General features: G+C 52.6%; 12 protein-coding genes across 12 annotated transcripts; 7 read left to right on the top strand and 5 right to left on the bottom strand.

The window, feature by feature from the left end:
• Nucleotides 1–62: 62 nt before the first annotated feature.
• On the top strand, nt 63–701 carry ASPBRDRAFT_32227 (uncharacterized protein; the record flags this gene model as incomplete). Its single annotated transcript, XM_067622993.1, has 1 exon — nt 63–701. One exon carries the CDS (start codon nt 63–65, stop codon nt 699–701), a length of 639 nt encoding a protein of 212 aa, XP_067476617.1.
• Nucleotides 702–933: 232 nt separating this feature from the next.
• Nucleotides 934–1,875, bottom strand: ASPBRDRAFT_57053 (uncharacterized protein; the record flags this gene model as incomplete). The annotated part of the gene is made up of 7 exons (XM_067627679.1): nt 934–1,068; nt 1,121–1,185; nt 1,245–1,310; nt 1,371–1,474; nt 1,530–1,573; nt 1,662–1,692; nt 1,859–1,875. 7 exons carry the CDS (start codon nt 1,873–1,875, stop codon nt 934–936), a joined length of 462 nt encoding a protein of 153 aa, XP_067476616.1.
• A 576-nt stretch (nt 1,876–2,451) lies between these two features.
• Nucleotides 2,452–5,443, top strand: ASPBRDRAFT_130580 (glucan 1,3-alpha-glucosidase ROT2; the record flags this gene model as incomplete). Its single annotated transcript, XM_067618237.1, has 3 exons — nt 2,452–2,518; nt 2,583–3,324; nt 3,379–5,443. 3 exons carry the CDS (start codon nt 2,452–2,454, stop codon nt 5,441–5,443), a joined length of 2,874 nt encoding a protein of 957 aa, XP_067476615.1.
• A 324-nt stretch (nt 5,444–5,767) lies between these two features.
• Nucleotides 5,768–7,272, top strand: ASPBRDRAFT_274802 (PQ-loop repeat-containing protein). Its single transcript, XM_067622386.1, has 4 exons — nt 5,768–6,134; nt 6,199–6,318; nt 6,382–6,597; nt 6,674–7,272. The coding sequence occupies exons 1-4, from the start codon at nt 6,091–6,093 to the stop codon at nt 7,092–7,094; spliced, it is 801 nt and encodes a 266-aa protein (XP_067476614.1). The 5' UTR covers nt 5,768–6,090; the 3' UTR covers nt 7,095–7,272.
• Nucleotides 7,273–7,463: 191 nt separating this feature from the next.
• ASPBRDRAFT_57050 (uncharacterized protein) lies at nt 7,464–8,584 on the top strand (the record flags this gene model as incomplete). The annotated part of the gene is made up of 3 exons (XM_067627678.1): nt 7,464–7,506; nt 7,582–7,924; nt 7,987–8,584. The coding sequence occupies 3 exons, from the start codon at nt 7,464–7,466 to the stop codon at nt 8,582–8,584; spliced, it is 984 nt and encodes a 327-aa protein (XP_067476613.1).
• Nucleotides 8,585–10,135: 1,551 nt separating this feature from the next.
• Nucleotides 10,136–11,445, top strand: ASPBRDRAFT_130813 (glycoside hydrolase family 18 protein; the record flags this gene model as incomplete). The annotated part of the gene is made up of 5 exons (XM_067618260.1): nt 10,136–10,244; nt 10,305–10,367; nt 10,421–10,434; nt 10,494–10,621; nt 10,677–11,445. 5 exons carry the CDS (start codon nt 10,136–10,138, stop codon nt 11,443–11,445), a joined length of 1,083 nt encoding a protein of 360 aa, XP_067476612.1.
• A 740-nt stretch (nt 11,446–12,185) lies between these two features.
• ASPBRDRAFT_275472 (NAD(P)/FAD-dependent oxidoreductase) lies at nt 12,186–13,647 on the top strand. Its single transcript, XM_067622395.1, has 2 exons — nt 12,186–12,633; nt 12,687–13,647. Exons 1-2 carry the CDS (start codon nt 12,408–12,410, stop codon nt 13,577–13,579), a joined length of 1,119 nt encoding a protein of 372 aa, XP_067476611.1. The 5' UTR covers nt 12,186–12,407; the 3' UTR covers nt 13,580–13,647.
• A 1,329-nt stretch (nt 13,648–14,976) lies between these two features.
• On the bottom strand, nt 14,977–18,225 carry ASPBRDRAFT_131155 (putative plasma membrane H(+)ATPase; the record flags this gene model as incomplete). Its single annotated transcript, XM_067618305.1, has 4 exons — nt 14,977–16,683; nt 16,740–17,414; nt 17,492–17,715; nt 17,781–18,225. The coding sequence occupies 4 exons, from the start codon at nt 18,223–18,225 to the stop codon at nt 14,977–14,979; spliced, it is 3,051 nt and encodes a 1,016-aa protein (XP_067476610.1).
• Nucleotides 18,226–18,671: 446 nt separating this feature from the next.
• ASPBRDRAFT_130564 (uncharacterized protein) lies at nt 18,672–19,039 on the bottom strand (the record flags this gene model as incomplete). The annotated part of the gene is made up of 2 exons (XM_067618235.1): nt 18,672–18,892; nt 18,940–19,039. Coding segments are annotated over 2 exons (321 nt in total), but the record flags the coding sequence as incomplete, so codon positions are not given.
• Nucleotides 19,040–20,009: 970 nt separating this feature from the next.
• ASPBRDRAFT_157151 (glutamate--tRNA ligase GUS1) lies at nt 20,010–22,447 on the bottom strand (the record flags this gene model as incomplete). The annotated part of the gene is made up of 2 exons (XM_067619419.1): nt 20,010–22,126; nt 22,184–22,447. The coding sequence occupies 2 exons, from the start codon at nt 22,445–22,447 to the stop codon at nt 20,252–20,254; spliced, it is 2,139 nt and encodes a 712-aa protein (XP_067476608.1). The 3' UTR covers nt 20,010–20,251.
• A 227-nt stretch (nt 22,448–22,674) lies between these two features.
• Nucleotides 22,675–23,699, top strand: ASPBRDRAFT_198039 (mitochondrial 54S ribosomal protein uL1m; the record flags this gene model as incomplete). The annotated part of the gene is made up of 3 exons (XM_067621165.1): nt 22,675–22,916; nt 22,985–23,549; nt 23,607–23,699. 3 exons carry the CDS (start codon nt 22,675–22,677, stop codon nt 23,697–23,699), a joined length of 900 nt encoding a protein of 299 aa, XP_067476607.1.
• A 164-nt stretch (nt 23,700–23,863) lies between these two features.
• Nucleotides 23,864–25,437, bottom strand: ASPBRDRAFT_57044 (COG2 family protein; the record flags this gene model as incomplete). Its single annotated transcript, XM_067627677.1, has 3 exons — nt 23,864–24,739; nt 24,926–25,078; nt 25,225–25,437. The coding sequence occupies 3 exons, from the start codon at nt 25,435–25,437 to the stop codon at nt 23,864–23,866; spliced, it is 1,242 nt and encodes a 413-aa protein (XP_067476606.1).
• Nucleotides 25,438–25,474: the final 37 nt, after the last annotated feature.

The following is a 25,474-nucleotide window of genomic DNA, read 5'->3' as shown; positions in this document are numbered from 1 at the left end:
TGACTGCCCCAGACCCCCATATAAGGCCAACAGCTTCACTCCCCAACCTCAACCAGCCAAAAATGCCACCACCGCGCACTATCCTCCAAACCTTCCGTCTCATCTCCCAGCGCAAACCCTCTTGTCCCCACCGTCTCTTCTCAACACCTCCTCCTCCCCCACCTCCCTCCGCAAAGGACGTCCGGTCGCGTCTACACAGACTAAATGATCGTCTTCCAGCTTCGGTCCGTCCCTACACCACCCCTCTCCTGGGAGCTCCCGCAACGCACATCACCTCCTTCCTCATTCTCCACGAGATCACCGCCGTGATAAGTTTGTTTGGATTGGTGGCAGCTTTTCATTACAACAATGGGCTGCTCCCGGATATGTCATCCAACCAATTGTTCGAGGAGCAGACGCAGAAATTCGGACGTTGGCTGCGGAAGAAAGGCTGGGTGGAAGAGGTGGATGTTGATAAAGTGGCCGAGGAATATGGAGGGGATGGTGTACACCGCCATGGGGAGGCGGAACGGTCAGCGCTGTCAGTCCAAGGGGAGCGGGAAGGAGTGAAGTTGATTCTGGAATTTGCAACAGCCTATCTTATTACCAAGGCTTTGATGCCGGTCCGCATCGTGGTGAGTGTTTGGGCTACGCCGTGGTTTTCCAGGGTTGTGCTGTCTCCGTTGGGGAGGGGTGCTAAAGGGTTGTTTGGGAGAAGGTGATGTGGTGGGGATAAGGCTGTTCTGTTGGATCAGACACTGTGTATTATAGCATCCTATGGGTTTATGGTTTGTACAGAGTACTACTAGCGTGGCATATAGATCGTAAATATATTTTGTATATTTGTATTTCTAGTTCTCATGAGATCTTTTGAGTTGTATATTACCCGAGGTACACTACATCTCCATCCGTAGTGGAATGCAGGCGCTCAGGCGCAAGATTGGCCGGAATAATTTAGGCCTTCTCGTAGATCCAGTCGAACTGGGAGTGCTTCCACTGCTGGAGCTCGCTGGGGGAGAACCAGAGGGCAATCTCCTTCTTGGCGTTCTCGACGGAGTCGGAGCCGTGGCAGACGTTGCGGCCAACGTCCTGTTCAATTGTGAGTGAGGTGTCTTGATCATGATGGGTTCAGGGTCCTTACGATGGCGTAGTCACCACGGATGGTGCCGGGGGCGGAGGCAAGGGGGTTGGTGGCACCGAGGATGGCTTTCAAATAGTTAGTATACGACGATAGAGGTAGCTTTTAGCAAGGGAGGGGGGCTTACTGCGGCCGGTCTTGACGGCGTCACGGCCCTCCCAGACCATGGCGCAGATGGGGCCAGAGAGCATGTCTAGGAGGAACGGTTAGTATGCTGATATGCGTCAATGTGCAAGATATGGGAGCTACATACAGGAGACGAGACCGGGGAAGAAGGGCTTCTCCTTGAGGTCAGCGTAGTGCTTCTCAAGGTGCTCCTTGCCGGGAGAGCAGAGCTTCAGAGCAACGAGCTTGAAGCTGGACAAACGTTAGTATCCTATTATTTTGCAAGGCAATGGATGGGAATACGAACCCACGGTTCTCGAAGCGAGAGATGATGGGGCCAACGAGTCCGCGCTGGTAGGGTAAGGTCAGTACTGGTTTGATTCCGGAGATGCCGCAGATGCATCTCAAAACGATGATTCACGGCCTGAATCGGTCATACCTGGACACCGTCGGGCTTGATGGCAATGAAGCTATATCAATTGGTTAGCTCCATGATGACAAGGAGGGGTTGACGAGGATCTAAGAAGCAGGACTCCCTGAGGACCCGCAGAGGAAGAGGGAAACAGAGAGAAAAAGAGCAATGGAGGGGTAGAGGGGTAAAAGGAGGAGAGGAATGGGAAGCGGGAATCGACTTACGTCTGCTCGGAAGACATTTTGATGGATGTGAAAGTACAACAATGAAATCACTGAGATACGATTGAGGGAACAGAAGGGAAAGAGAAGAAGCAGAGCCGGTGGTGAGTTGGCGAAAAATATAAGGAGGGACCGCAAAGCCAGTTGTGGGGCAACGCAGAAGGAGGGGCAATACTGAGTAGTCACTTTTGAGACACTCAAAACGGGTGGATGCCTGCATGCCTAACTGCCTCACCGCCTGATCCGTGACCTAGCTGACTTCCTGCCTGAGGCCAGAACAAGTCTTAATCCCCAGCCCGCCCCGAATGAGCCTAGCGTCACACTAAGCCTAGCTGGGAAGCTTCCCCCCATCTCAGCTCCATCTGGCCAGCCTGGAACTAACTATCGAGGGCCTTTGTGGTACTACTACTTTCTTATTATCGTATCTACTTGCATGTTCCTTCTTCTTATCCCAGCACAGAACGGCTTTGTGTGTGGGACCTTCACCTCTGGTAGATGCAGGTCAACACACTAGTGGTTGCTGATAGTTCTTCTCTCAGAGGTTGAGTGTCTCTGATTGACTACTGAGCTCTCCCATTATGGCCGGAAATCGGCCAATGTCCAACCGTTGGACTCTACTGCTGTCCTTGGTGATCCTACTCGGATGCCTTGTCATCCCCGGACGTAAGCCTATCCAATCACACGCCCACTGGCTAGGCTCGCCTTGACAGCTAACAATGCCGCATAGTCACCGTGAAACACGAGATCTTCAAGACATGTTCTCAATCGGGTTTCTGTAAGCGCAACAGAGCATTCGCCGACGATGCTTCCGCCAGAGGTTCATCTTGGACCTCCCCCTATGAACTCGACTCATCCTCCATCCAGTTCAAGGATGGCCAATTGCACGGAACCATTCTCAAGTCCGTCTCCGCCGACGAGAAAGTCAAGCTGCCCCTTGTTGTCTCCTTCCTCGAGTCCGGCGCCGCCCGACTTGTTGTCGATGAGGAAAAGCGATTGAATGGTGACATCCAGCTCCGGCACGACAGCAAAGCACGCAAGGAACGCTACAATGAGGCAGAGAAATGGGTTTTGGTTGGTGGCCTGGAGTTGAGCAAATCTGCGACCTTGAAACCTGAAACCGAGTCTGGCTTTACTAAAGTCTTGTACGGTCCGGATAATCAGTTCGAGGCGGTGATCCGTCACGCCCCCTTTAGCGCCGACTTCAAGAGGGATGGACAGACCCACGTTCAATTGAACAACAAGGGCTACCTCAACATGGAGCATTGGCGTCCGAAGGTAGAGGTCGAAGGTGACGGCGAGCAGCAAACCCAGGAAGACGAAAGCACTTGGTGGGACGAGAGCTTTGGTGGAAACACCGACACCAAGCCCAAAGGCCCCGAGAGCGTGGGATTGGATATCACTTTCCCCGGCTACAAGCATGTTTTCGGAATTCCTGAGCATGCTGACTCACTCTCCTTGAAGGAGACTCGGTAAGCTAGTCGCGCAGTGACATTTGCCATTTCGCAAAACTAACAGCATCCCAGTGGTGGTGAAGGGAACCACGAAGAGCCCTACCGCATGTACAATGCGGATGTGTTCGAGTATGAGCTGAACAGTCCCATGACCCTGTATGGTGCTATCCCGTTCATGCAGGCGCATCGCAAGGACTCCACCGTCGGTGTCTTCTGGCTGAATGCTGCAGAGACGTGGGTAGACATTGTCAAGTCTACCTCATCTCCTAATCCTCTCGCTCTTGGCGTGGGCGCTACCACTGATACTCAGACTCATTGGTTTTCGGAGTCCGGTCAGCTCGACGTGTTCGTTTTCCTCGGTCCTACCCCACAGGATCTCAGCAAGACCTACGGTGAACTCACCGGCTATACTCAATTGCCTCAACATTTTGCGATCGCCTATCATCAGTGCCGCTGGAACTACATCACTGATGAGGATGTCAAGGAAGTCGATCGCAACTTTGACAAGTACCAGATTCCCTATGATGTCATCTGGCTGGACATCGAGTACACCGATGACAGAAAGTACTTCACCTGGGATCCTCTTACTTTCCCTGATCCGATCAGCATGGAGGAGCAGCTGGACGAGTCGGAGCGCAAACTCGTCGTTATCATAGACCCGCACATCAAGAACCAGGACAAGTACAGCATTTCCCAAGAAATGAAGAGCAAGGACTTGGCTACCAAGAACAAGGACGGTGAGATCTACGATGGCTGGTGTTGGCCTGGATCTTCTCACTGGATTGATACCTTCAACCCCGCCGCTATCAAATGGTGGATCAGCCTATTCAAGTTTGACAAGTTCAAGGGAACGCTATCCAACGTCTTCATTTGGAACGACATGAACGAGCCCTCGGTCTTCAACGGTCCCGAAACCACGATGCCCAAGGATAACCTTCATCATGGCAACTGGGAGCACCGTGACATCCACAACGTTCATGGACTCACCCTTGTCAATGCCACCTACGATGCTCTTCTGGAACGCAAGAAGGGCGAGGTCCGTCGGCCTTTCATTCTGACGCGGTCGTATTATGCCGGTGCTCAACGAATGTCTGCGATGTGGACAGGTGATAACCAGGCCACTTGGGAACACTTGGCCGCTTCCATCCCCATGGTTCTGAACAACGGTATTGCAGGCTTTCCCTTTGCCGGTGCTGATGTGGGTGGTTTCTTCCACAATCCTAGCAAGGAGCTTCTGACCCGGTGGTACCAAGCTGGTATTTGGTACCCCTTCTTCCGTGCCCATGCGCATATTGACACGCGCCGGAGAGAGCCGTACCTGATTTCCGAGCCACACCGGTCTATTATCTCCCAGGCTATTCGCCTGAGGTACCAGCTTCTCCCCGCCTGGTACACTGCCTTCCACGAAGCTTCCGTGAATGGAATGCCGATCGTAAGGCCGCAGTACTATGCTCACCCTTGGGATGAGGCTGGCTTTACCATCGATGACCAGCTGTATCTCGGCTCCACCGGTCTTCTTGCTAAGCCCGTTGTCTCCGAGGAGGCCACCACGGCCGACATCTACCTCGCTGACGACGAAAAGTACTATGACTACTTTGACTACACTGTATACCAGGGAGCCGGCAAGAGGCATACGGTGCCCGCTCCTATGGAGACCGTACCGTTGCTGATGCAGGGTGGTCATGTTATCCCCCGCAAGGACCGTCCTCGCCGCAGCAGCGCCTTGATGCGATGGGACCCGTACACGCTTGTTGTGGTCTTGGATAAGAACGGCCAAGCCGATGGCTCTCTCTACGTGGACGACGGGGAGACGTTCGACTACGAGCGTGGAGCCTACATCCATCGCCGCTTCCGCTTCCAGGAGTCTGCGCTGGTCTCGGAGGATGTTGGCACCAAGGGTCCCAAGACGGCCGAGTACCTGAAGACTATGGCCAACGTTCGCGTTGAGCGGGTGGTGGTGGTTGATCCTCCCAAGGAATGGCAGGGTAAGACCAGCGTGACTGTCATTGAGGACGGAGCTTCGGCGGCTTCGACGGCCTCTCTGCAGTACCACATCCAGACTGATGGCAAGGCTGCGTATGCGGTGGTGAAGAACCCCAACGTCGGCATTGGCAAGACCTGGCGGATTGAGTTCTAGACTAGACGGGGATGAAGATTGAGCAGCTCATACATATATGCAATTGGTTCGTATATCAGGCATCAATGGTATTTATTCATGACGTTTTTAGATGGCCATGTCGGGTGCTTCCTGTTGTAGTGCATATGATAGACTTGGAATTGTACGGAGTAGTGAAGGATGGAACGCCAACCCCAAAGAGGAAAAAGGAAAGGCAACTCCCGGGGTGGGGCTGAGTCAGCGCCAGGGACGTGGCCGCCGATCAATAAATTTAATTGATTGAGACTGAATTCTGGCGGGAAAAAAATAACTAGAGGCCGCATTCGGCTCGGTTTTGGCATTGAACTTTCTTCAGGATTGGTTGGCACGGAGTTCCTGGGCTTTCGGCATCGTACCTACTTACCCTGCCAGTCTGTCCTTCTGGAGGTTTCTTGTCTTTGCTCACTGTCTGCGTTCTCATCGCGAACTCAGCATCTCCACAAGCTTCGCCCCTGACGCCGCCCGCTGCTGCTGCTCCATCGCTGTCTCACTCCGGAAACCGCAAGCTCCGCCCGTTCACTGCCCCGTCGTCGACGCAAACCCGAGCAGTCGCTCCTCAACCGTCGTAACATTATCCTATATTCGTTATACTCTTGTTGCAGAGATAGCGACGGGTAATTGAGTTCACGATGTATATTGTGGCGCAAGCCCTGGAATATGGGGCTCCCCTGTTGTACGTCTTTCGCTCTCATGGACGCATCGTACTGGAACGCTAATATGCCGCTCGATACCAACAGCCTCATCACCTCTCCGGTGACTTCCTATGCGGACCAGATTCTCAGTATTCACCGGTCTCGGAGCTCGGCTGGATTTTCGCTGGACATCCCTCTGATTATGCTCGTCGCGTCCGTCCTGAAGTAAGGCCACCAGTTCAGAAATTACGGTCCTTCGAGGGTCTCGGCGTTAACAACTTTTGCTAGGATCTTCTACTGGTTTGGCGCTTACTACTCTCTTTCGCTCCTGATTCAGGCCGTTATTACGGTGGGGGTGCAGGTCGTCTTGTTGAAGGTTGCTTTGGACAATCGGCCGTCGCCCGGGCTGAAGAACAGCGTTGAACATGTTCCTTTCAGCAGTGTGGACAATGGCGGTGGGTTTGCAAGACCCTATGATTTCTGGCAGTGGAAGAGCGCGAAACCGTACGTCCTTCCCTTTTTCATCCTTGTAGGGGGAGACAGTTACATTGCAGCGAAGACTAACTACGGTCGTCGATAGTTACTGGATGTTCTTGGCGTACTTCGTCGGCGCGCTCACCTTCATTCAAGTCCTTCTGCCGCCGCTTGCCTACTCGGAATCCTACATCGGCCTTCTCGGATACGTCGGCCTCGCCGTGGAAGCCACGCTACCTCTTCCCCAGATCTTCAAGAACCACAAGTCCCGTTCGTGCGCGGGATTCCGGGTCTCGGTGCTCGCAGCTTGGATTCTCGGTGATCTTATGAAACTGAGTTACTTCTTCTGCAGCCAGGAGGTGATTCCCTGGGCCTTCCGGATGTGCGGTCTCTTCCAGTGTGTTTGCGACCTGTACTTGGGCGTGCAGTTTTGGATGTACAGTGGTGCCTCGTTCCGGACTGCAGGCAGTCCTCGAGGACCCAGTGAGAGCTATAATGTGGAGGAGAAGGACATCCGAATGACTTGAACGAGATTAGATACAGCCGTGGGATTTTACTGTTGCTTTCCGTTGGCGTTGTACATAATAGCATAGCTAGCTAGACAAGTCGAACCTTTCAGTTCGGGTTCGGCCTCGGGGGTCATCAGACCTGTTACCGGATTGAACTAGGCATAATATGATTTGATTAGATGTGCAATGAAGCTTCTGTTGATTCAACTGGTGGGTGAGAAATGACGTGAGGAGACTTTTTTGTTGCCGCGGGGTAACGTTCAAGGGACGGGGAGGAACCCCACCAGCAACTAGTTAATCAGTTCAAGTCTACTACATTTGGACGCTCCATCGCCGCAGCATCTCCCAACCGACTTGTTTGCGTCTGTCACTCCATACAATCTCACCATGGCTTCAGATCTAGACACTATCCGCATTGGCTATGTGCCTGGTAGGGTTCAACTTCCCTTATACCGAGCTTCTAGCTCTTGACTGGCAGCTAACCATGAATGACCATCCTTTCTAGAACATTACCTCACGCCTCTTCACCTGGCGCTGCGCTCCCCAGCACTGGCTGCCCTCCCATTCAAGCTCTCGCTGATTCCCTTCCCCTCAGGAACGGGACACATGATCACTTCTCTCCGGGAGAAGGAAATCGATGTCGCCATTGGATTGACCGAGGGATGGGTAGCTGGTCTGGCTGGTAAACAGCAGGCCCAGAAGGACCCCTCGGAAGGTGGCTACAAGGTGATCGGACACTGGGTCGATACGCCTTTGCGCTGGGCCATTGTCACGGGTCGGGAGAGGCAAGACATCCACTCGGTGACTGACCTCAAGGATAAGCGGGTTGGTGTCAGTCGGCTTGGAAGGTATGGGAATGGACAGGGAACCCTGTGGAACAACTGGAACACTCGATGCTGATGCAAAACAGTGGCTCCCACATCATGTCTTTCGTCCTTGCTCAGAAACAAGGCTGGAAACCTGATTCGCTGTCCACTGTGCCCTTGGGCCCCTTCGCTGCTCTCCGCAACGGAGTGACCGGGTACGATTCGGAGCATCCCGAGCAGGAGCCGACGCCCACGGCTGAGTTCTTCATGTGGGAGCACTTCACCACGAAGCCGTATTTCCATCCCACTGAAGAGAAGCCTCATCCTGCCTTGAAGAAGATCGGAGAGATCTACACTCCCTGGCCATCTTGGATGGTCGTGGCGTCCACTTCATCTTTCTCGGATGTGGAGACGGACGGCAAGCTGCAACAGCTGCTCAAACTCCTGGATCAGGGCATCAAGGACTTTGAAGCCGATACTGCTCAGGTTGTGAAGCTCTTGGGTACTGGGGAGCTGGGCTGTAACTACGGAGAGGAGGATGCTAAGGAGTGGCTCAAGGATGTCAAGTTCACAGGCACGACTCGGGGTGTGCAAAGGAAGGTTGTTGAGGGGGTGGTGGACGTTCTCAAAGTGGCAGGTGTGATTGACAACAGCATGACCAACGATGAGGCCGTCGCAAGGGTCATCGGCATCCATCAATGAAAGCCATGAATTCCACAGGCCTCTACCATCAATGGCTGCAAACCAGAGCATCGGTGTGCCATGTCACATAGCCGGGCACCTTTGTGCTCATTATGTTTATTATGATCGCTCGAGTCACTGTGTGTGGCAGGACTTGGAGAGCCTGAAGAAATGAATTACTGACTGGTTAAACTGACGGGCATTTTCGACTGGCGATCTCAATATGCCCAACATCCCTCCGATAGTCTTGTACCTTCTGAACTAGGCTTCAGTACTCCCCGGCATATAGTCCGATCATTACCCAGGGCTGACTGATAGACAACATATTATGAGGGATTATTTTGCCTTTGGCTCACTTCTTGTTGGGCTGGTTGATCAAAAAACCTGTACCGCGAGAGTAACTGATAGACGTCCCGATAAAGGCTACTACATGCCTCCATCACCAGGACGACACCTGCATTCTTGGGGTCATAAGCATCTGGCAGGAGCCAAGAATAGCAATTGTATGACGATTTACTCATTATGCTTGATCTGACGGCCAAGGTCAACAGATCACCCTCGGACATGGGAGCACTGAAAGTCATAGCCACCATGGTCAGGAGATAATAGTCATGCAGTTTGTATTTGGTCCCGATGACCAGCATTTGCATCACACGCAATACCCCGGATTCCAGGGGCAGGATGCAGTTTGCAGTTTGCTCGCCCGTTTCACACACGTACAACCGCCGGTTACAGTTGTCGGTCCCGAACAGGTGAAGCCCCGGCGATTGCATGTCTCACTCAATACTTCGATTCTTGGCCTACTCCTTGCAGTTTCACATGGCAGCTATAAAGTTTATTAATATATGCCCGCGGCCAAGCTGTCAAATGGGACTCCGCAAGGCATTATAATATTGGAATCGTTCCGCAGCCGCGCTACAATGAACGGGCTAGCAGACTTCATCCCAGCCATGATTGAACCCTTGACACCTGACTGCGTACGCAACCTACAATGTTCGTGGCCACGTAAATGATCATGGGAAGAGAAGCTTGCTCTGAGTTCGAATCATCACCAGCTAGGATCCGCAAGAGGAAGTGGCATTCCACGGGCCGCACAAGTTGTTGACAACAACCATCCTGGAATGTATCTCGGCTGATTCCCTACCAATCATAGTTTCGATGGACTTCAGAAAAATATGCTCTGTCTTGTAGACTAGCAGCGCCACTCGAATATGACAATCCTAGTTCCTGGCTTATTGGCCATCTTCGTGAAAGAAGACGACTATCAGGAATGTCTGACCCCAGACAACGGATGACAAGGAGTCGGTCCAAGCTTGTTTTCTGGCACAACACAACAGGCTGATGGATAGTCTTTGAGAAGACATAAAAGCCGCGACATGAACTCCTACGATTTGGCTTTGTGATAACAGCTCGACTCGAATTCGACAACCGTTCGGCACCGGCAACTTGGGCATCATCGACTGGTCATCCGCCCCCCATCGTTCAGGTAATAGTCCGTTCATTCAACACACTCCTTTGAAATTTCAGTCAATCCTTGATCAAGAGACCAACTCTTCATTCCTTCTTTACAATATGACGCTCCTTAAAAATATTTTTGCCTTTTCGATGGGGCTGGCTTCTCTGGGAGGAGCATACGCCAAGCTCGACTTGTCTTCCTCTAACAACGTTGTGGTATACTGGGGTGAGTACCCGGGCCCAGACCAGAATTAGTTTGACATAAAGTTGACATGTCTGCAACCAGGCCAGAATTCCTATGCAGGAACCGGAGACTTGGCCCAGCAGAACCTGGGCTATTACTGTGATGGTGAGTGTCCCACATTGCTGGATTGAAGAAGCTGCGCTAACTCCGGCTTATAGACAGCAACATTGATGTAAGATCAAGTTTTACCTAGAGGATATATGCGTTCATGAGATGCTGACCACCCTCAAGGTCATTGTACTGGCGTTTGTGATGAATGTCAACGGACCCGGAGGAGCACCTGCATATGACTTCTCTCTCACCAGTAAGAACTGTACGCTGTTTGAAGGCACCAACTTGCCGAACTGTCCCCAAATTGGGTATGTTCCAAGATCTTCGGGTCTGCAGGCAGCACATCTAATGCAATTGATGCAGTGCCGATATCACCACGTGCCAGCAAAAGGGGAAGACCATCATCCTGTCCATTGGCGGCGCGACATACAGTGAAGGTGGATTCCAGTCGCAATCTGCTGCCCAGTCCGGTGCCGACATGATCTGGCAGACTTTCGGCCCCCGGCAGTCCAACTCCACGGCGCATCGGCCCTTTGGCAACGCATCGGTGGACGGATTTGACTTCGACTTCGAGGCCACTGTGAATAACATGGCGCCATTTGCGAACCGACTTCGTCAACTGTCCGATGCCGAGCCCTCGAAACAGTACTTTCTGACAGCAGCGCCACAATGCCCTTACCCCGATCTCGCGGACCAGCAGATTCTCAACGGACCGGTGTCAATTGATGCCGTCTGGGTTCAATTCTACAACAACCCATGCGGGCTGGGATCCTTTGTTCAGGGTCAAAGTACGCAGTCGACCTTCAACTTTGCTCAGTGGGACAACTGGGCCAAGACGGTGTCTCAGAACCCCGATGTGCGAGTGATGCTCGGCGTTCCGGCGAATACCGGGGCAGCCGGGTCGGGTTATGTGCCGATTTCGCAGCTGCAGTCGATCATTCAGTATACCAAGACATTCAGCAGCTTTGGCGGCGTGATGATGTGGGATGTCACGCAGGCGTATGGCAACCCGGGCTTCTTGAGTGGCGTTCGCAGTGCTTTGGGGCAAACTGCATCGCGGGTGTTCGGAACTCCATACCGGTATCCCCTGCACTTGTGGCGCCCTGACTCCGACACCAACTGGAGGAAATGATTTATATTTGTGATACCCTTTGTAAGAGAGAGTGTGTATGCGTGTATGTGTGCTTCTTGTGCATGAGAGATTAATATGATGGAGCAGAGAGGTGGCGACAGCAAGCAAGTGGCATGAGTGTGTTGTTCCACGGGGCTTCTAGGATATATTCCTAGTGGAGCTGTATATACCTTTGGGGTGCATCTACTATTAATTGCACCTATCTAATTCAATCTAATGATTAATATAATTTGCTGAGCTGGTACTACGGAGTACATGATTTCACTGGGATTATGAGCTGCAGGCTGAATCAGGGTCTCGTGACTCTAACTGTCTGTCGTGGCATTTTTTGTTTTGCATTCTTCTGTTCCTCCCTCCTCGTTCTCATACTTTCTCCATCTACTCTGCCACTACCATCCACTCGACTTTATTTGCCTCGTGCAAGTCCAGCATCATCACCATCAACAGCGAAAAAGCAAGCTTCTACAAGCCCCGCCCATCTGGCCCCTCTTCAATCTTCACCTTGCATGCACTATTGACTCCCAGCCCTGCCGATCAAATTCCGCTGTCTTGGCAGCATCCTTGCGGGATTTGAAGTCTCACAGTCGTCGACTCTCATTCGGCAGGTTGGCCAGGGTTTTCCCAACCATAATCTCAATAGTTCTTCCTTCTACCTTGGCAAGGCGGATCCCGAACTGGAGTGGCACGGAATCGCATCATGCCGATCTCCTTCAGCTGCTCCACCAGCTCGAGTCTTGGCTGCATCCCAGCTGAATCGCCATCAATCCTGCTTGCTCCTCGGACGACTTGGGACGTTGTGCGTGCTGCTGCATTGTCCTTCTGCGGGCCATGCTGTCTTTCAGGTATAAAGAGCAGCTTCACGGCTGTTGCTGCTGCTGCACCTTCTTCCCGGCAGACTGCAGCAGGCCTTCTCTCTTCACCAGCGCGCGGGGAACGATCCGATCCGTAACCTAGTGCACACCATGGCTCCCAAGTCCTTCTTCTACTCGCTCTTCTCCACTCTGAGCGTCGCTCTAGCGTCGTCCATCCCCCAGACGGATTACGATGTAATTGTCGTGGGAGGAGGTCCCGCAGGCCTCAGTGTCCTGAGCAGTCTCGGGCGCATGAGACGGAGGACGGTGATGTTTGACTCCGGCGAATACCGCAATAGTGTTACGCGCGAGATGCACGATGTTCTTGGCTTTGATGGTAGGCTTGCATGAATTCTTTCAGTTTAGGTGGAACTAACTCAACATCCACAGGCACCCCGCCGGCCCAGTTCCGTGGCCTCGCCCGTCAGCAGATCTCTAAATACAACTCGACCAGCGTCATCGACATCAAGATCGACTCCATCACCCCTATCGAGGATGCCGCAGCCAACAACTCATACTTCCGCGCCGTCGACGCCAACGGCACCCAATACACTTCCCGCAAGGTGGTCCTGGGTACCGGACTGGTCGACGTGATCCCCGATGTGCCCGGTCTCCGCGAAGCCTGGGGCAAGGGCATCTGGTGGTGCCCCTGGTGTGACGGCTACGAGCACCGCGACGAGCCCCTGGGTATCCTAGGCGGCTTGCCGGACGTGGTCGGTAGCGTCATGGAAACCCACACCTTGTACTCGGATATCATTGCTTTTACCAACGGCACCTACACACCTGCCAACGAAGTCGCCCTGGCTGCCAAGTACCCGAACTGGAAGGAGCAGCTCGAGGCATGGAATGTTGGCATTGACAACCGCTCCATTGCATCCATTGAGCGTCTCCAGGATGGCGACGACCACCGCGATGACACGGGTAGACAGTACGACATCTTCCGGGTCCATTTCACCGATGGTTCCAGCGTCGTACGGAACACCTTCATCACAAACTACCCCACCGCTCAGCGTTCCACTCTGCCCGAGGAGCTGAGTCTGGTCATGGTGGATAACAAGATCGACACGACAGACTACTCCGGCATGCGCACCAGTCTGTCGGGCGTCTACGCCGTCGGTGACTGCAACAGTGATGGATCCACGAACGTTCCACACGCCATGTTCAGCGGAAAAAGAGCCGGTGTTTACGTGCATGGTGAGCCCCTTCCCCTGACATCCAATTTGTGCCTTTCTACCTCCCGTGACATAGTAACTAACAAAACATGTAGTCGAAATGTCCCGTGAAGAGTCCAACGCCGCCATCTCCAAGCGCGACTTCGACAGACGTGCCCTGGAGAAGCAGACCGAGCGTATGGTCGGCAACGAGATGGAGGATCTGTGGAAGCGCGTGCTGGAGAACCACCAGCGTCGGTCTTGACTTTTACATACTATATAATGATGTCCTGTTCATGAACGAACGACACGACCAACCACTATGATATGTATATGTAATTAACTTGAGAACATCCTCCAAATTATACGTCGGAGTGAGTGTGACGCACATATTAATTCTCTGCCAAAAAGCGGAGATACCTACATTCATACATTCAAGATATACACGCACCTTACTGAATTCCAGAGCATTAGGCAGAATAATATCCTCGTATATGAGCGCATAAATTATACATTTCCGTCTCTGGAAACCAACCAAACCTACCCCCCCCCCCCCCTCTTCAAAAAATCAAGGAACCGCTGCCATATATCAAACCAGAAAGCACAATTACAAAACCTTACTTCAGTTCTTACTGTACACACGCAGCTGAGTAAGTAGTAAGCAAGCTCCGTAACCAAGAATGCTAGCTAACCTTCCTTACTAACCACCTCTCCATCCACCTAAAAATCACTAAAGAGATGAAATTGAAGTTGATGATAGTGAAAGCCCGAAATCACATATAAGTACTACGAGTAACGGTTATATATATCTACCTACTTACTACCTGACTACCAGTACTTACTATGTATGGTGCTACAACTAGTGTTACTGGTAGTAAACGGTTAGTAATTGGTTATTACCGTAGGTAACTTCCATTGACTACTACTACTACTACTACTACTACTACCACTACTGGCCAATTTGTTCTTTATATTGATATTCCAACTACCTCGAGAATACCGGTGCTTACATGGAATAACTACTAGGTCCTAGAATTTAGTAGTAGTTACTAGTAGTAAGTCAATACCATGTTATTCGTATCACAATACAATAATACCAAGTTACTATTAGTAGTTTCATGAACTTGAAGACTGAGTGTGTTGGTGGTAGTAGTGGTTTGAAGGCAGTGGCATAGTTCTGTTCATTCTTCTGCTCCTCATGCAACTATTAGTAGTGGAGTCTGACTACTACTTCTACCACTGGCCAGTCAAACACATCAGGTATATATTAACTAAATACTAACTACTACTACTACCTACCTAATTAACAAATTTATAAAGATTGATATCACGAAAAATACGTAACTATTATTATCATTCAAAATCCATCGTCCCATTATTCTCCTCCCTTACATCCGTGAGAACACATGTTATAATGTCTTCTCACGTATTAGAAATTTTCACCCTCCACGAAACAAGCAGTATCAGGCTACTACGCCACCAAGTCATTGCAGTAATTATCCTTGAGCTCGAAACGCAGATCCCAGCTCTTACTCCACTTCTTCTTCCTCCTTGCTGGTGGCAAGGAAAAAGCGACCCTTGGGCTTCCCAGGCTCCTCGTACTCGACTGTCAACCGAGCCAGGTGACCCAACAGGTTTTCGATCTTGAGGTCGCCCTTGTCGCGCTTGTGACGGCCAAGCTCATCGAGCCACCGGAACTTGTTCAGCATGAAGTAGACCAGGGCAATGACGATCTCCACACCCAGTGAGTAACCCCAGATCCGGACGACCGTGACAATATCTGTCCAGCCGTTGGTGGTCTCGACGAAGGAGTCGGCGGGGTGCGTGGGCATGTCTTGGTTTGTGAACCAACCGAAGAGACAGAAGATCGTTGCCAGGATATCCACACCCAGAATGGCTGTGACGAGGTGGATTGATGGCCAGGTATCGGCACCCCGAGTGACGAAGATCAGCCAGTTTTCGGTCAGGGCGACTTCGAGGAACAGGACCTCCTGAATGGAGCCCCAGTTTTGAATGATACCACCCGACGGGAGGAACATGGTACCGCGAACGACCCATGTGCCCAGTGCGAGCAACAGACCCAACAACACTGAAATGAACCAGATCTTGGGAAGCTGCCATTCGACAGGACGTAACTCAAATGACGCGTTATCGTACGCCACCGCCACCGTTGCCAAATCAGCGAAAAGAGCAAGGAAGACAATCAACTCGACACGGATACTCTCGTTGAGAATGATCATCGAGGTCACCAGGTAGATCTCCAAATGCAAGCAAAGAGCAATACGATACTGGATATATGCCTTCATGCGGTGGAAAATCTGCCGAGCCACCTTGATAGAGTCAATGATTGTCGACAAGCCAGGCTCCAAAAACACAATATCGGAAGATGACTGTGCTGCCTCCGTGGCTCCTTCAACAGCAATACCACAATCTGCCTTTTTCAATGATGGTGCATCATTCACACCGTCACCGGTCATCGCGGTCAGATGGCCGCGGTCTTGGAGCATCTGCACCACTTGGTATTTATGTTCAGGGAACACTTCAGCAAATCCATCTGCCTTTTCAACTAGATCACCTGCCATGGCTCCACTAAGGCCACCGTGGATAAGCTTATCAGAGTTGTACACCTTAGTACCGAGGGCAAGCATCTTGCACGTCTCTTTAGCAATCGCAATGGCATCACCCGTAAGCATCTTTACACTGATACCCAGGTTCTGAGCTTCGTTGATCGTCTGAGCTGTATCCTCACGGGGCGGGTCAAACATGGGGAGCATTCCAAGCAAAGTCCACTCTTCCCCTTCCTTTTGCACCGCGACACCCAAGGAGCGGAAACCTCTGTGCGCAAATTCCTGCGCCTTTGCTTTATAGTGATCAGAGGTTTCCTTGGAGCAGTTCGTCAGCTGAAGCACAGCCTTGGGAGCGCCCTTGGTGCAGGTGTATCTGGTTCCATCACAGCTTGCAACCGTCACGATACGCTTAGACACTGGATCAAAGGGAGTAAACTTTTCAGTCTTCCAGCCCCGCCGGAGTATCTCCCTGGCTCTTGGATATTGTCGGAGAGTCAGGATCGTGACTTTATCGATAGGGTCCAGCGATTCAATGTTGTGAGAAGAAGCCAGGACAGCCACGGCGAACATCCAGTCCACATCCACGCCTTCAGCTACATACGGCTCGCGGATGCTCAGCTTGTTCGCAGTCAACGTTCCTGTTTTATCCGAGCACAAGATGTCAACGCCCTGTCCGAGAGGTTAGCAGCGGTACTCTTTATTTATGGAGTATTGTTTGAACCTACCGCCAGTGATTCGATCGCAGTCAACTTCTGCACGATTGCCTTCTTCTTGGCCAGATATGCCGCTCCGACCGCCATCGTAGTGGTGGTTACAACCGGCAAACCGACAGGAACACCAATGATCAACAAAGCAAGGGTGTAGTGAAGGAGCGTCTGCTGACCCGGCGAAGCAATGGGGATATGGCGGTAGAAGCCACCAATCCAAGCAGCCAAGATCCAGGCCATGACGAGAACCAGAAGAGAGGTACCAATGTTGTCCATGACAATTTCAAAGTGACCCGCACCCTTAGCCGATTGCACCATGCTCGCAGTTTTACCCACGAACGAGGTCTTCGCGCCAGTCTGCACAACCGCGTAGGCCTTACCGCGCTTGCAGCCGGTCGTATAGTAGATCAATCCACCCATATAACGATCAACTGCAAGCGATTCACCGGTAATAGCGGAATGGTCACACGCAAGGATAGGGTAGCCACGGCGTCTTTTAGGCTTGGAATCCCCCTCCTTCTCGCCCTCCTTTTGACCCCCTTCAGGCTCATTGTCTTCCAGGTCAGATTCGGAGGTACTGCTAAGATCACCTTGCTCCTGCATCCGTTTGAACTCTTCCCATCCATTGGGGTCATTAACATCGCAGATAACCTTGGAATCGGCTGGGACAACCGAGCCTTCTCCGATAATGATCTGCAATTACATTGTTAGTTTTCAGGTCACTCATAAGGAACCTCACCCATGGGGTCAGGTAGGTCGTCGCTACATACCACGTCGCCCGGAACCAGCTCTCGCGCTAAGATTTCCTGTTGCTGACCATCGCGGATCACATTGGCTCTCATGGCAATGTCGCCCTTGAGACTCGCAACGACGTCCGCAGCTTGTTTTTCTTGGTACCAACCGACGGCTGCGTTCAGGCACAAGATACCGATGATGACACCAAAGTCAATCCAGTCGTCCAGACCTGCGGCCAGAAGAACAGCCAACTCCATTACTGTGATCTTGTCAGAACGAAACGGAACTCGATCAATCGCTGCGCCTGGGAGCTTGATGGCGTACCATAGAGAATGGGGCCTCGGAAATACGACAGAATCTTAGCGATTGGATTCTCTTTCTCCGATACCAGCTCGTTCCATCCGGCACGCCGACGTCTGACCGGAACTTCGCTGCTAGGCAGACCTTGGCGGATGTCCGTGATAAGCCAATCCTCGGGGAATTGACCCGGTTGCTGGTCGACATGCTTGACGAAAACTTTGCGCTTCTTCCAGGGAGCATACCACACCCTTTTCTCCTCCTCTTCGCCTTGCACCTCGTCACCTCGACCCCCCTCGCGATAAGTGGAGGCATACTTGACCAGCTTTCCATATTCGTCGAGGTTAGCATAGTCTTCCTTGTAGGAAACACGAGAGACACGTCTGGAGTCACGTCGCTCCGAGGTCGAGGTGCGGACTTGCGCTTGCGCGCCCCGTTCAACGTCACCCGAGGCGCCGGCCTGCTCAGCCATGATCGATCCAATAGCTTGTCTGGGGGCAGCACAGGAAACCGTTGGCGTGCCCGAAGCGCTCTGCGGGCCTCCCCTTATCTTACAGCGAAAGAGTGAGCGAAATCAACCTCACGCGAGAAAGAGAGAGAAAGGAAGCACTCCGGAAGATCAAGCGATAGTAACTCTACGAGGTAGAATAAAAACGAAGAAGAACAGGCCTCCCCGCCAGGTTTGGGGAAGAAAAGACAAAGGAAAACGAGGAAAGCTTCTTTTTCTTTCTTGGTCCCAAGCAGCAAGGATGCATGGACACTTCCACCGCAGATTGGAGCTCTGACGAATGGTGTTGACGGAGACAATCATGCTGACGTAGAAGAGTCCAGGAAGTTCCGGCAGTCTACGGAGGGAAGTTCTTCTGGGGTGGGTGATCACTCACCAGATCGGTCGGTCGCGGGGAAGGAGGGTCTGTGTCAGTAACCCTGAGCAATTGAGCTTAAACTGAACCGACTACCGGAGCCAGTCACGATCGCGACGGGTTGATAGACAACAGGCCAAAGGGGGATGACTCGTTGATTCGACGAGTGTCTTGACGTATGAGACATGGTGAGATTTCCGAACGAACCGTAGGGTATAGACGGGCCGAGTCTGAGAGCACACCAATAATCCATTGTGCCTTGGCGAGCATTGGATTCTGAGAGGGTCAGCAAAGGAATTGACTCGTGACGCGATGATGTGTACCAGGGTCCTGGGCCTGGACTGAGTAACGGCACGGTGGTAGAGAACCAGGGAAAAGCCGGGGAAGGGACAGCAGCACAACAGGGATGACAGCTGCCAGAGAAAAGAAGAGTTCGTGAGCTCAAGCGTTGGGAGGACCAGCATTAGAAGCATCTGAAGATGAAGTGTCAACTGATGCAAGGATGAAATTGCTGGCAGTGAGAGTGTAGGTACCAGATAGAGTATCTAGATAGTAAATAGAGTAGTACGTAGTAGTAGTAGACTAACTAACTAACTACTAGTGGATGCGAGTCAGAAAGAGGAGAAAGTCGATCGATCGCACCAAGTGGGACTAGCGCCCAGACCCTGACTGCATTCGGACTAGCGCAGTGCAACGTGACGGACCCATCTCGACGTAATATTACATTGACTGCCTCGACTATTACTCTCCATTACTCTCTTTATGCCTTTACTCTGCCTATCTTCGACTTCTGTTCCTTCTCCACTCTAAACACTGCCACGGAGCATTCGGATCACACAGGAAAGATTGAGAAAAGCAAAAAAAAAGTGCCGAGTCAAAAGTCAGAACAAACCGGCGAACGAATGATGGACGTACCAAGCAACCACTTAACGAATGACGGGATCTGAACAAAGCAGTCCTTGAGCAGGTGTCATCTTCCTCAACCCTCCGTGCTCCTTCGATGCCGTCACCACCCTTCACAAGGTTCAGGGAATGGCGCTCCGTATCCCTTGGTTGCTTCCTTCCACACACCCCCAAGTCTTTGGCGGAATTGAGGGATTTTCTCCCCGAGATCAATGGCCTATATATAAGGAACTTTAGTAGTCTCTTGCTCCGCTCAGATGTCACGAGCTTCCACCCCCTCGCACTTTTGACTGGACCCGAATTTGAACCCAGCCCTATCTACGTAAGGGGCCTTCTACGTATGTGGCTGCACATTGTTTTAGGGTTCTGCGGTCGTGTAACTGATATGGAGTAGGGCATAGGAAGTTTACTTGACAGCGATTGTAGATTTCTATTCCGTATGGTCATCTGAAATACCGTTCTTACTATGTGCCCGGAATCGAATTCAGTACGTATGTGCAAATATTCCGGATGGATGCTGCGCTTATTTTCCCCATGTTTCCCACATTCTTTTACAAGGTTACTTTCAGTATGTAACGGAAGTATTTCCCAGCGAAGTCTCAAAACGTGGGAACCGAGTAATTATATATGGCTGATACCAATTGTCATTGTAATATTTCATTTCAACTACCAATATCGCATAGCCTGCGTATCTTCATAAAGTCTTAAAATATAGATCTACTCAATGCACACCTATTTGCCAGTCTTGCCGGTGGGGATGTTGAACAACACAGCCGGCTTGCCAGGAGCATAGGGGCGGTCGCAGCGGAAGTAGCCCTTACGCTCGAACTGGATGATGTCGCCCTCACGCAGGTCGGCAACGTTGCAGTCAGCCACGGCGTCCTCACGGAACTCGGTGTTCTTGTTCAGCACGTCCTCCAGAGCATCATCTTCCTGCAGGGAGTCCTTGTTCAGGAGGTAGTCGAAGTCGACCAGCTCCACAGGGACCAGCTCCTGGTCGGCAGACAGCCAGGTGACCTTCTTCTCGGTCTTCTTGAAGTCGCCCTCCAGGTGCAAATCCAGCTCCAGAGACTGCACAACACCCGCGGAGTCGGTCTCGATCTTCCGGACAATGGCATTACCCCAGGCCATGAGCGTGATCTCCTCGTCCTGCTTGAAGGTCTTGGCGTCCTCCTGGTCGAAGAGAACCGAACCGCTGAAGGTGACCTTCTTCTGGCCAACATCAGGGTTCTTGTTGTGCTTAGGCTTATCCTCGGTGTAAGGAGCAGGGGCGCCCTTGATGACGGCCTTGACCAGGTCCTTCTTCATGAGAGCGGTGTGGCGCGGCGCAACGGGATCAATGTACTTCTTGTTGGTGGCCCAGATGAGGGTCCAGTCCAGGTTGGTGATGTTCTTGCTGGGTCCCTGCTTGAGAATGAACTCGCGGAGAGCCGGCACAGTCATACCGCGTCTGCGGATACCTCGGATCGTCGGGAAGCGAGGGTCATCCCAGCCCCAGACGACGCCCTGGTCGACCAGCTTGGTGAGCTTACGCTTCGAGAGAAGAGTCCGGATGAAGTTCATGCGCGCAAAGTCCCAGATCTGCACGTGGCGGAGGCCGAGAGTGTCCAAGAACCACTGGTACTGAGGGTTCCGGTCACGGTACTCAATCGTTCTAAGTGCGTGGGTAACGCCCTCAATCGCGTCCAGAATGGGGCAGCACAGGTCGTATGTCGGGTAGATCTTCCACTTCGTACCGGTACGGTGGTGAGGAGAGGGGTTGCAGCGGTAGATGACGGGATCACGCATGGCCTTGTTGGGGTTGTCCACGGACATCTTGGCGCGGATGCACCATCTGAGACCCTCAGGGGTACCCTGCTTCATCTCCTCGAAACGAGCAAGATTCTCCTCCACACTAGCGTCACGGCGCTTGCTGGGCTCACCGTTCATTCTCTGGGAAGCCATTGTCTCCTTGTCGGTGTCATCAGCGTAGGCGTTGCCCTCCCGGATGATCTTCAGACCGTACTCGTAGATCTGGTCAAAGTAGTCACTGGAATAGCTCGTCCTGTCAGGCTTGATGCCCATCAGGGCCAAGTCTTCCATGATAGCATCCTGGAACTCCTGCTTCTCGTTCGAGGGGTTGGTGTCGTCGAAGCGCACCAGCAGGGTGCCGTTGTACTTCTCGTGCGCAAAGTAGTCGTTCAAAAGAGCGGCCTTGGCGTGTCCAATGTGCAGGTATCCAGAGGGCTCGGGAGGGAAACGGGTAACAACACCCTTGTCAGTGTTCTGAAGGGCAATGTCGTAGCTGGCACCCTCCTTCGCCTTGGCCGCCTTCTTCTCCTTGGCAGAAGCATTCAGGTTCTCCAGAGCAACGCTAGCCCAGGGGCAGAGCTCATCCAAGAAGTTGAACCAACGAGTCAGGTTGACCAGGGCTCCCTTGCGGATGGCCGAGATGGCAACGCGGTTGCCACGAAGGGCACCCCACAGAGCGATGTCGGGGGTGGAGAGCGAGTAACCGACGATGAAGGAGCGGAGGAGAAGGTGGGTGTTCAGGCGCTGCAGCAGAGGATCGAGAGCCTTGAAGTCAAGGGTGGTGAAGGAGTCGAGCTGAGAAAGCCATTCGTTCTCCTGGAGAAGCCTCCGTCAGCCTAGAGTTGCAATGAAGGCGAAGCGGGGTTGACTTACAGACTTCTCATCCTTTCCATTGAGGAAGGGGAAGCTGGCGCGCAGCTCCTTGATGGCGTCTGCGGTTCCATAAACGGGAGCACCGCTGGCACCCGTGAACTGAACGATAGCCTTCTCGCCTTCAGAGAGAACAGCCGCATCCTCAAAGTTGATGGCAATCACGGGAGTGGGACGAGCCTCGTTGATAGAGGTAGCGACCAGGAGGACTGGAAGCAAGGAGGCCTGGTTGGCCTTGGTGGCCAGGTTAAGCTTGAACTGCGACATCTTCTAAAAGACCCAAAACCCCAGGAAATTGGATCAATTGCCCCTAAAAAAAAGGTGGTATAGAAGATGGGATGGAGATAATTAATTTACTGCCGGGAGGGGCATTTTGACTCATTTGGCTCCGCCGGCGGTAAGTTTCTCCGCGGCGCCCATGGTCGGCCGGAGCCTCTAGATTTCGGACCAGAAAACATTCCCGGCGCTGTCAAGCTCGTTCGGAGTTCATCGCCATGGCTTCCTCCTACAGCTCCCTCATGCCCTCTGCGGCACGGGGACTCTTGTCATCATGTCGTCCTGCTCTCCGCCCGAGCCCAATTGCGCCTATTTTGCCCAGCCTGCAACAGGTGCGAACCGCTGCCCAGGCGCGCAAGATGAAGGGGGACAAGACCGCCAAAAGAAAGAAGGGTCCGAGGGAGTTCAAGCAGAAGGATCTCAAGGATATGCAACAGTTTGCGCTGTGTGATGCCATGAGGTTTGTGCTATTATCGTTGCATCATCTCAATTGACCTTTTCCACTAACTGCTTCGATCTTCACCGCAGGTATCTCCGTGCATTCGAAGTTGGCCGCGAGCCCACCACAGCCAAATACGAGGTCCACGTCCGCCTGAAGACGAGGAGGGATGGTCCCGTCATTCGCAATATGCTCCGATTCCCCCATTCAGTTCAGACCGAGTCCCGAATTTGCGTCGTGTGCCCTCCCGGAACCCGACATGAAAAGGAAGCTCGTGCGGCTGGAGCAGTCTTGGTGGGTGAGCAGGAGGTCTTCGATGCTGTGAAGGCCGGTAAGATCGAGTTTGACCGCTGCCTCTGCCACCCGGATAGTTTGGATGCGTTGAACAAGGCTGGCCTGGGTCGCATTCTCGGTCCCAGGGGCCTGATGCCCAGCGTCAAGACGGGTACTGTGGTCGAAGATATCGCCGTGAGAGTGGAGATGCTCCGTGGTGGTACCGTTTACCGCGAGCGTGACGCCGTGATTCGCGTCCCCGTTGGACAGCTCGGTTTCACTCCCGAGCAATTGCGTGACAACCTGCGCGCAACGCTCGACCAGATCAAGAAGGATGCGGCCGGTCTGAACGATCGCATAACCAAGGAGGTGTACGAAGTGGTAAGTCGCCGGCTTGCGTTGCGCTTGCAATCATATCGTTTACTGACCATCCATTAGGTCCTCAGCTCGACCAACGGTCCCGGCTTCAGTTTGAACGGAGAGTTCAGGTCGGAGACCTCTCCCGAGTCTGCCGCTTTGCAGGGCGTGTAAAATAGTCTCTAGCGTCTTCAAGTTCATGGATGTACAGAATATGTTTCATTAGGAAGGTTACGGTGTATAATGGTATTGTTTCATATCTCCCTCGGAACCAGTAAAAGAAAATCTCCCAACGCCGGCGCTATGCAGAATGGCACTGCTCTACTGCTAGAGGTCCACTAGGACTTTAGGGTCTTGAGTGCCGATACAGCAGTAGTATCCTCTCCCATCAGTTTGTAGAGCCGCAATACGGCCAGTGTTTTCGTATCCCGCTTGTCGCCCGCATGACTTGCTTGTTCCAGGGCCGTCTTCAGATCCAAGAGCACCGCCGATCGTATTTTCGACATCCTTGGTTGTTGGCTTTGTAAGAACGGATGATTGTCTCCTATCCGGGACGACAGCTTCGTCAAGTAGACATATTTCTGGATATGACGCTCGAGGGTCTTGAGGGAAACGAGCGACGTAGTAGTTGCGCCGTTGGGCAGCTCATCGTCATCACTATCGTCGCTGTCATCCTCGATCAGATCGGAATCCGAATCGGACTCGCCCGGCGTACCGTTCTGAGGTGGCCGAGGAGTGTCTCCGATCATTAATCTCTTTTCCAGCTCCTCGACCCGATCGGCAAAGTCCAGCAGGGCCTGTCCAACATTGGCCTGCGTCTTCAGGCGCTTCTTCTCTTTCAGCAGCTCTACCATCTCCTGTTGTCTGGCCTCAACTTTATCCCGGATTGACTGGACGTCACGCTGGAATGCCAACAGGCCGACCCGTACTTGCTCAACTTTCTCCTCTCCGCCGTTCAAAGCGCTCCCTAGGGACAGAAAGTCCTGGTAGTTCTCGTTGACCAAATCTAGAAGTTCCCGGCTGAGTAGCTGATCCAAATCTCGTAATTCCTGTCGCAAGTCCTCAAGGCTCTGGTGTCGATTGGTGAGGGAGGATAGATACGTCGCGGGGTCGAAGTCTGGGGCAAGGAAGGAAGCACGAGATAGAGGCTCGGGGAAGGGCAGTCCAGACGTATCATCGTCGAACTCAGACGCAGACTCATCGGAGTCGCCAAACTAGGCGCATGAGGCAATCAGTTCTACTGAAGTATTATGGAGGAGGAGGAAGGGTTCAGGTCAGATAGGGAATAGCATACGCGAAACCTATTCATCTTGAAAGTATGACTTTAAGGTATCGACCGCACCATATGCAGCTTCTGACGAACCCTAGCGTCGAGGTGGCCACCACTGCTCGAAGCACACAATCAACGGGTTGGAGATAGATGAATGGAAGGAATCCGACGACGATGATGATTGATGGTGCTTAGTGTTTCCCCTTTCGGGTATCGAGTCCCCAGTTTCCGCCCGCTTGAACTTGAAACCAGCCACTTTTCTGAACACTTCTGGATTTCTTCGCTGCATTGCTTGAAGTCCCGGCCCGATGCACTGTCATCTGCCCTCCTGATCATGCCAGCTCGTTGGTCTTCAGAGTCCATGCATCTGTGTTCCGTTGAGCGACGCGTTGGAGCGTGATACGTGTCCTGCGTTGTCTGCCCGTCCACCGCCGCCGGCGGCCGCTGCTGTTGTCCGACAGGCGCTTGATCGCCTTCCCTGCTGTCGGCCGATCTGCCGCTGCTGTTGCGTATTGGCCGGAAGGCGGGGTTTTCACTCCGGTGGTGGTGGTGTTGGTGGTGTTGTCGTTGCGGGTGGTCATATCCCCGTCGTCGCTCCGCTGCTGCGTCACTGAGCTTGTCTGGACCCGACGCAGCCTGCATCGCATAGTGGCTCAAAGTGCAAGTGCGTGTGCGTGTG

The sequence above is a fragment of the Aspergillus brasiliensis genome, assembly GCF_001889945.1.
Source record: "Aspergillus brasiliensis CBS 101740 unplaced genomic scaffold ASPBRscaffold_10, whole genome shotgun sequence".
In the NCBI taxonomy this organism is placed as follows: Eukaryota; Fungi; Ascomycota; class Eurotiomycetes; order Eurotiales; family Aspergillaceae; genus Aspergillus; species Aspergillus brasiliensis.
The sequence above is the reverse complement of the archived record's forward strand: the minus strand, read 5'-3'. Positions and strand labels throughout refer to the sequence as shown.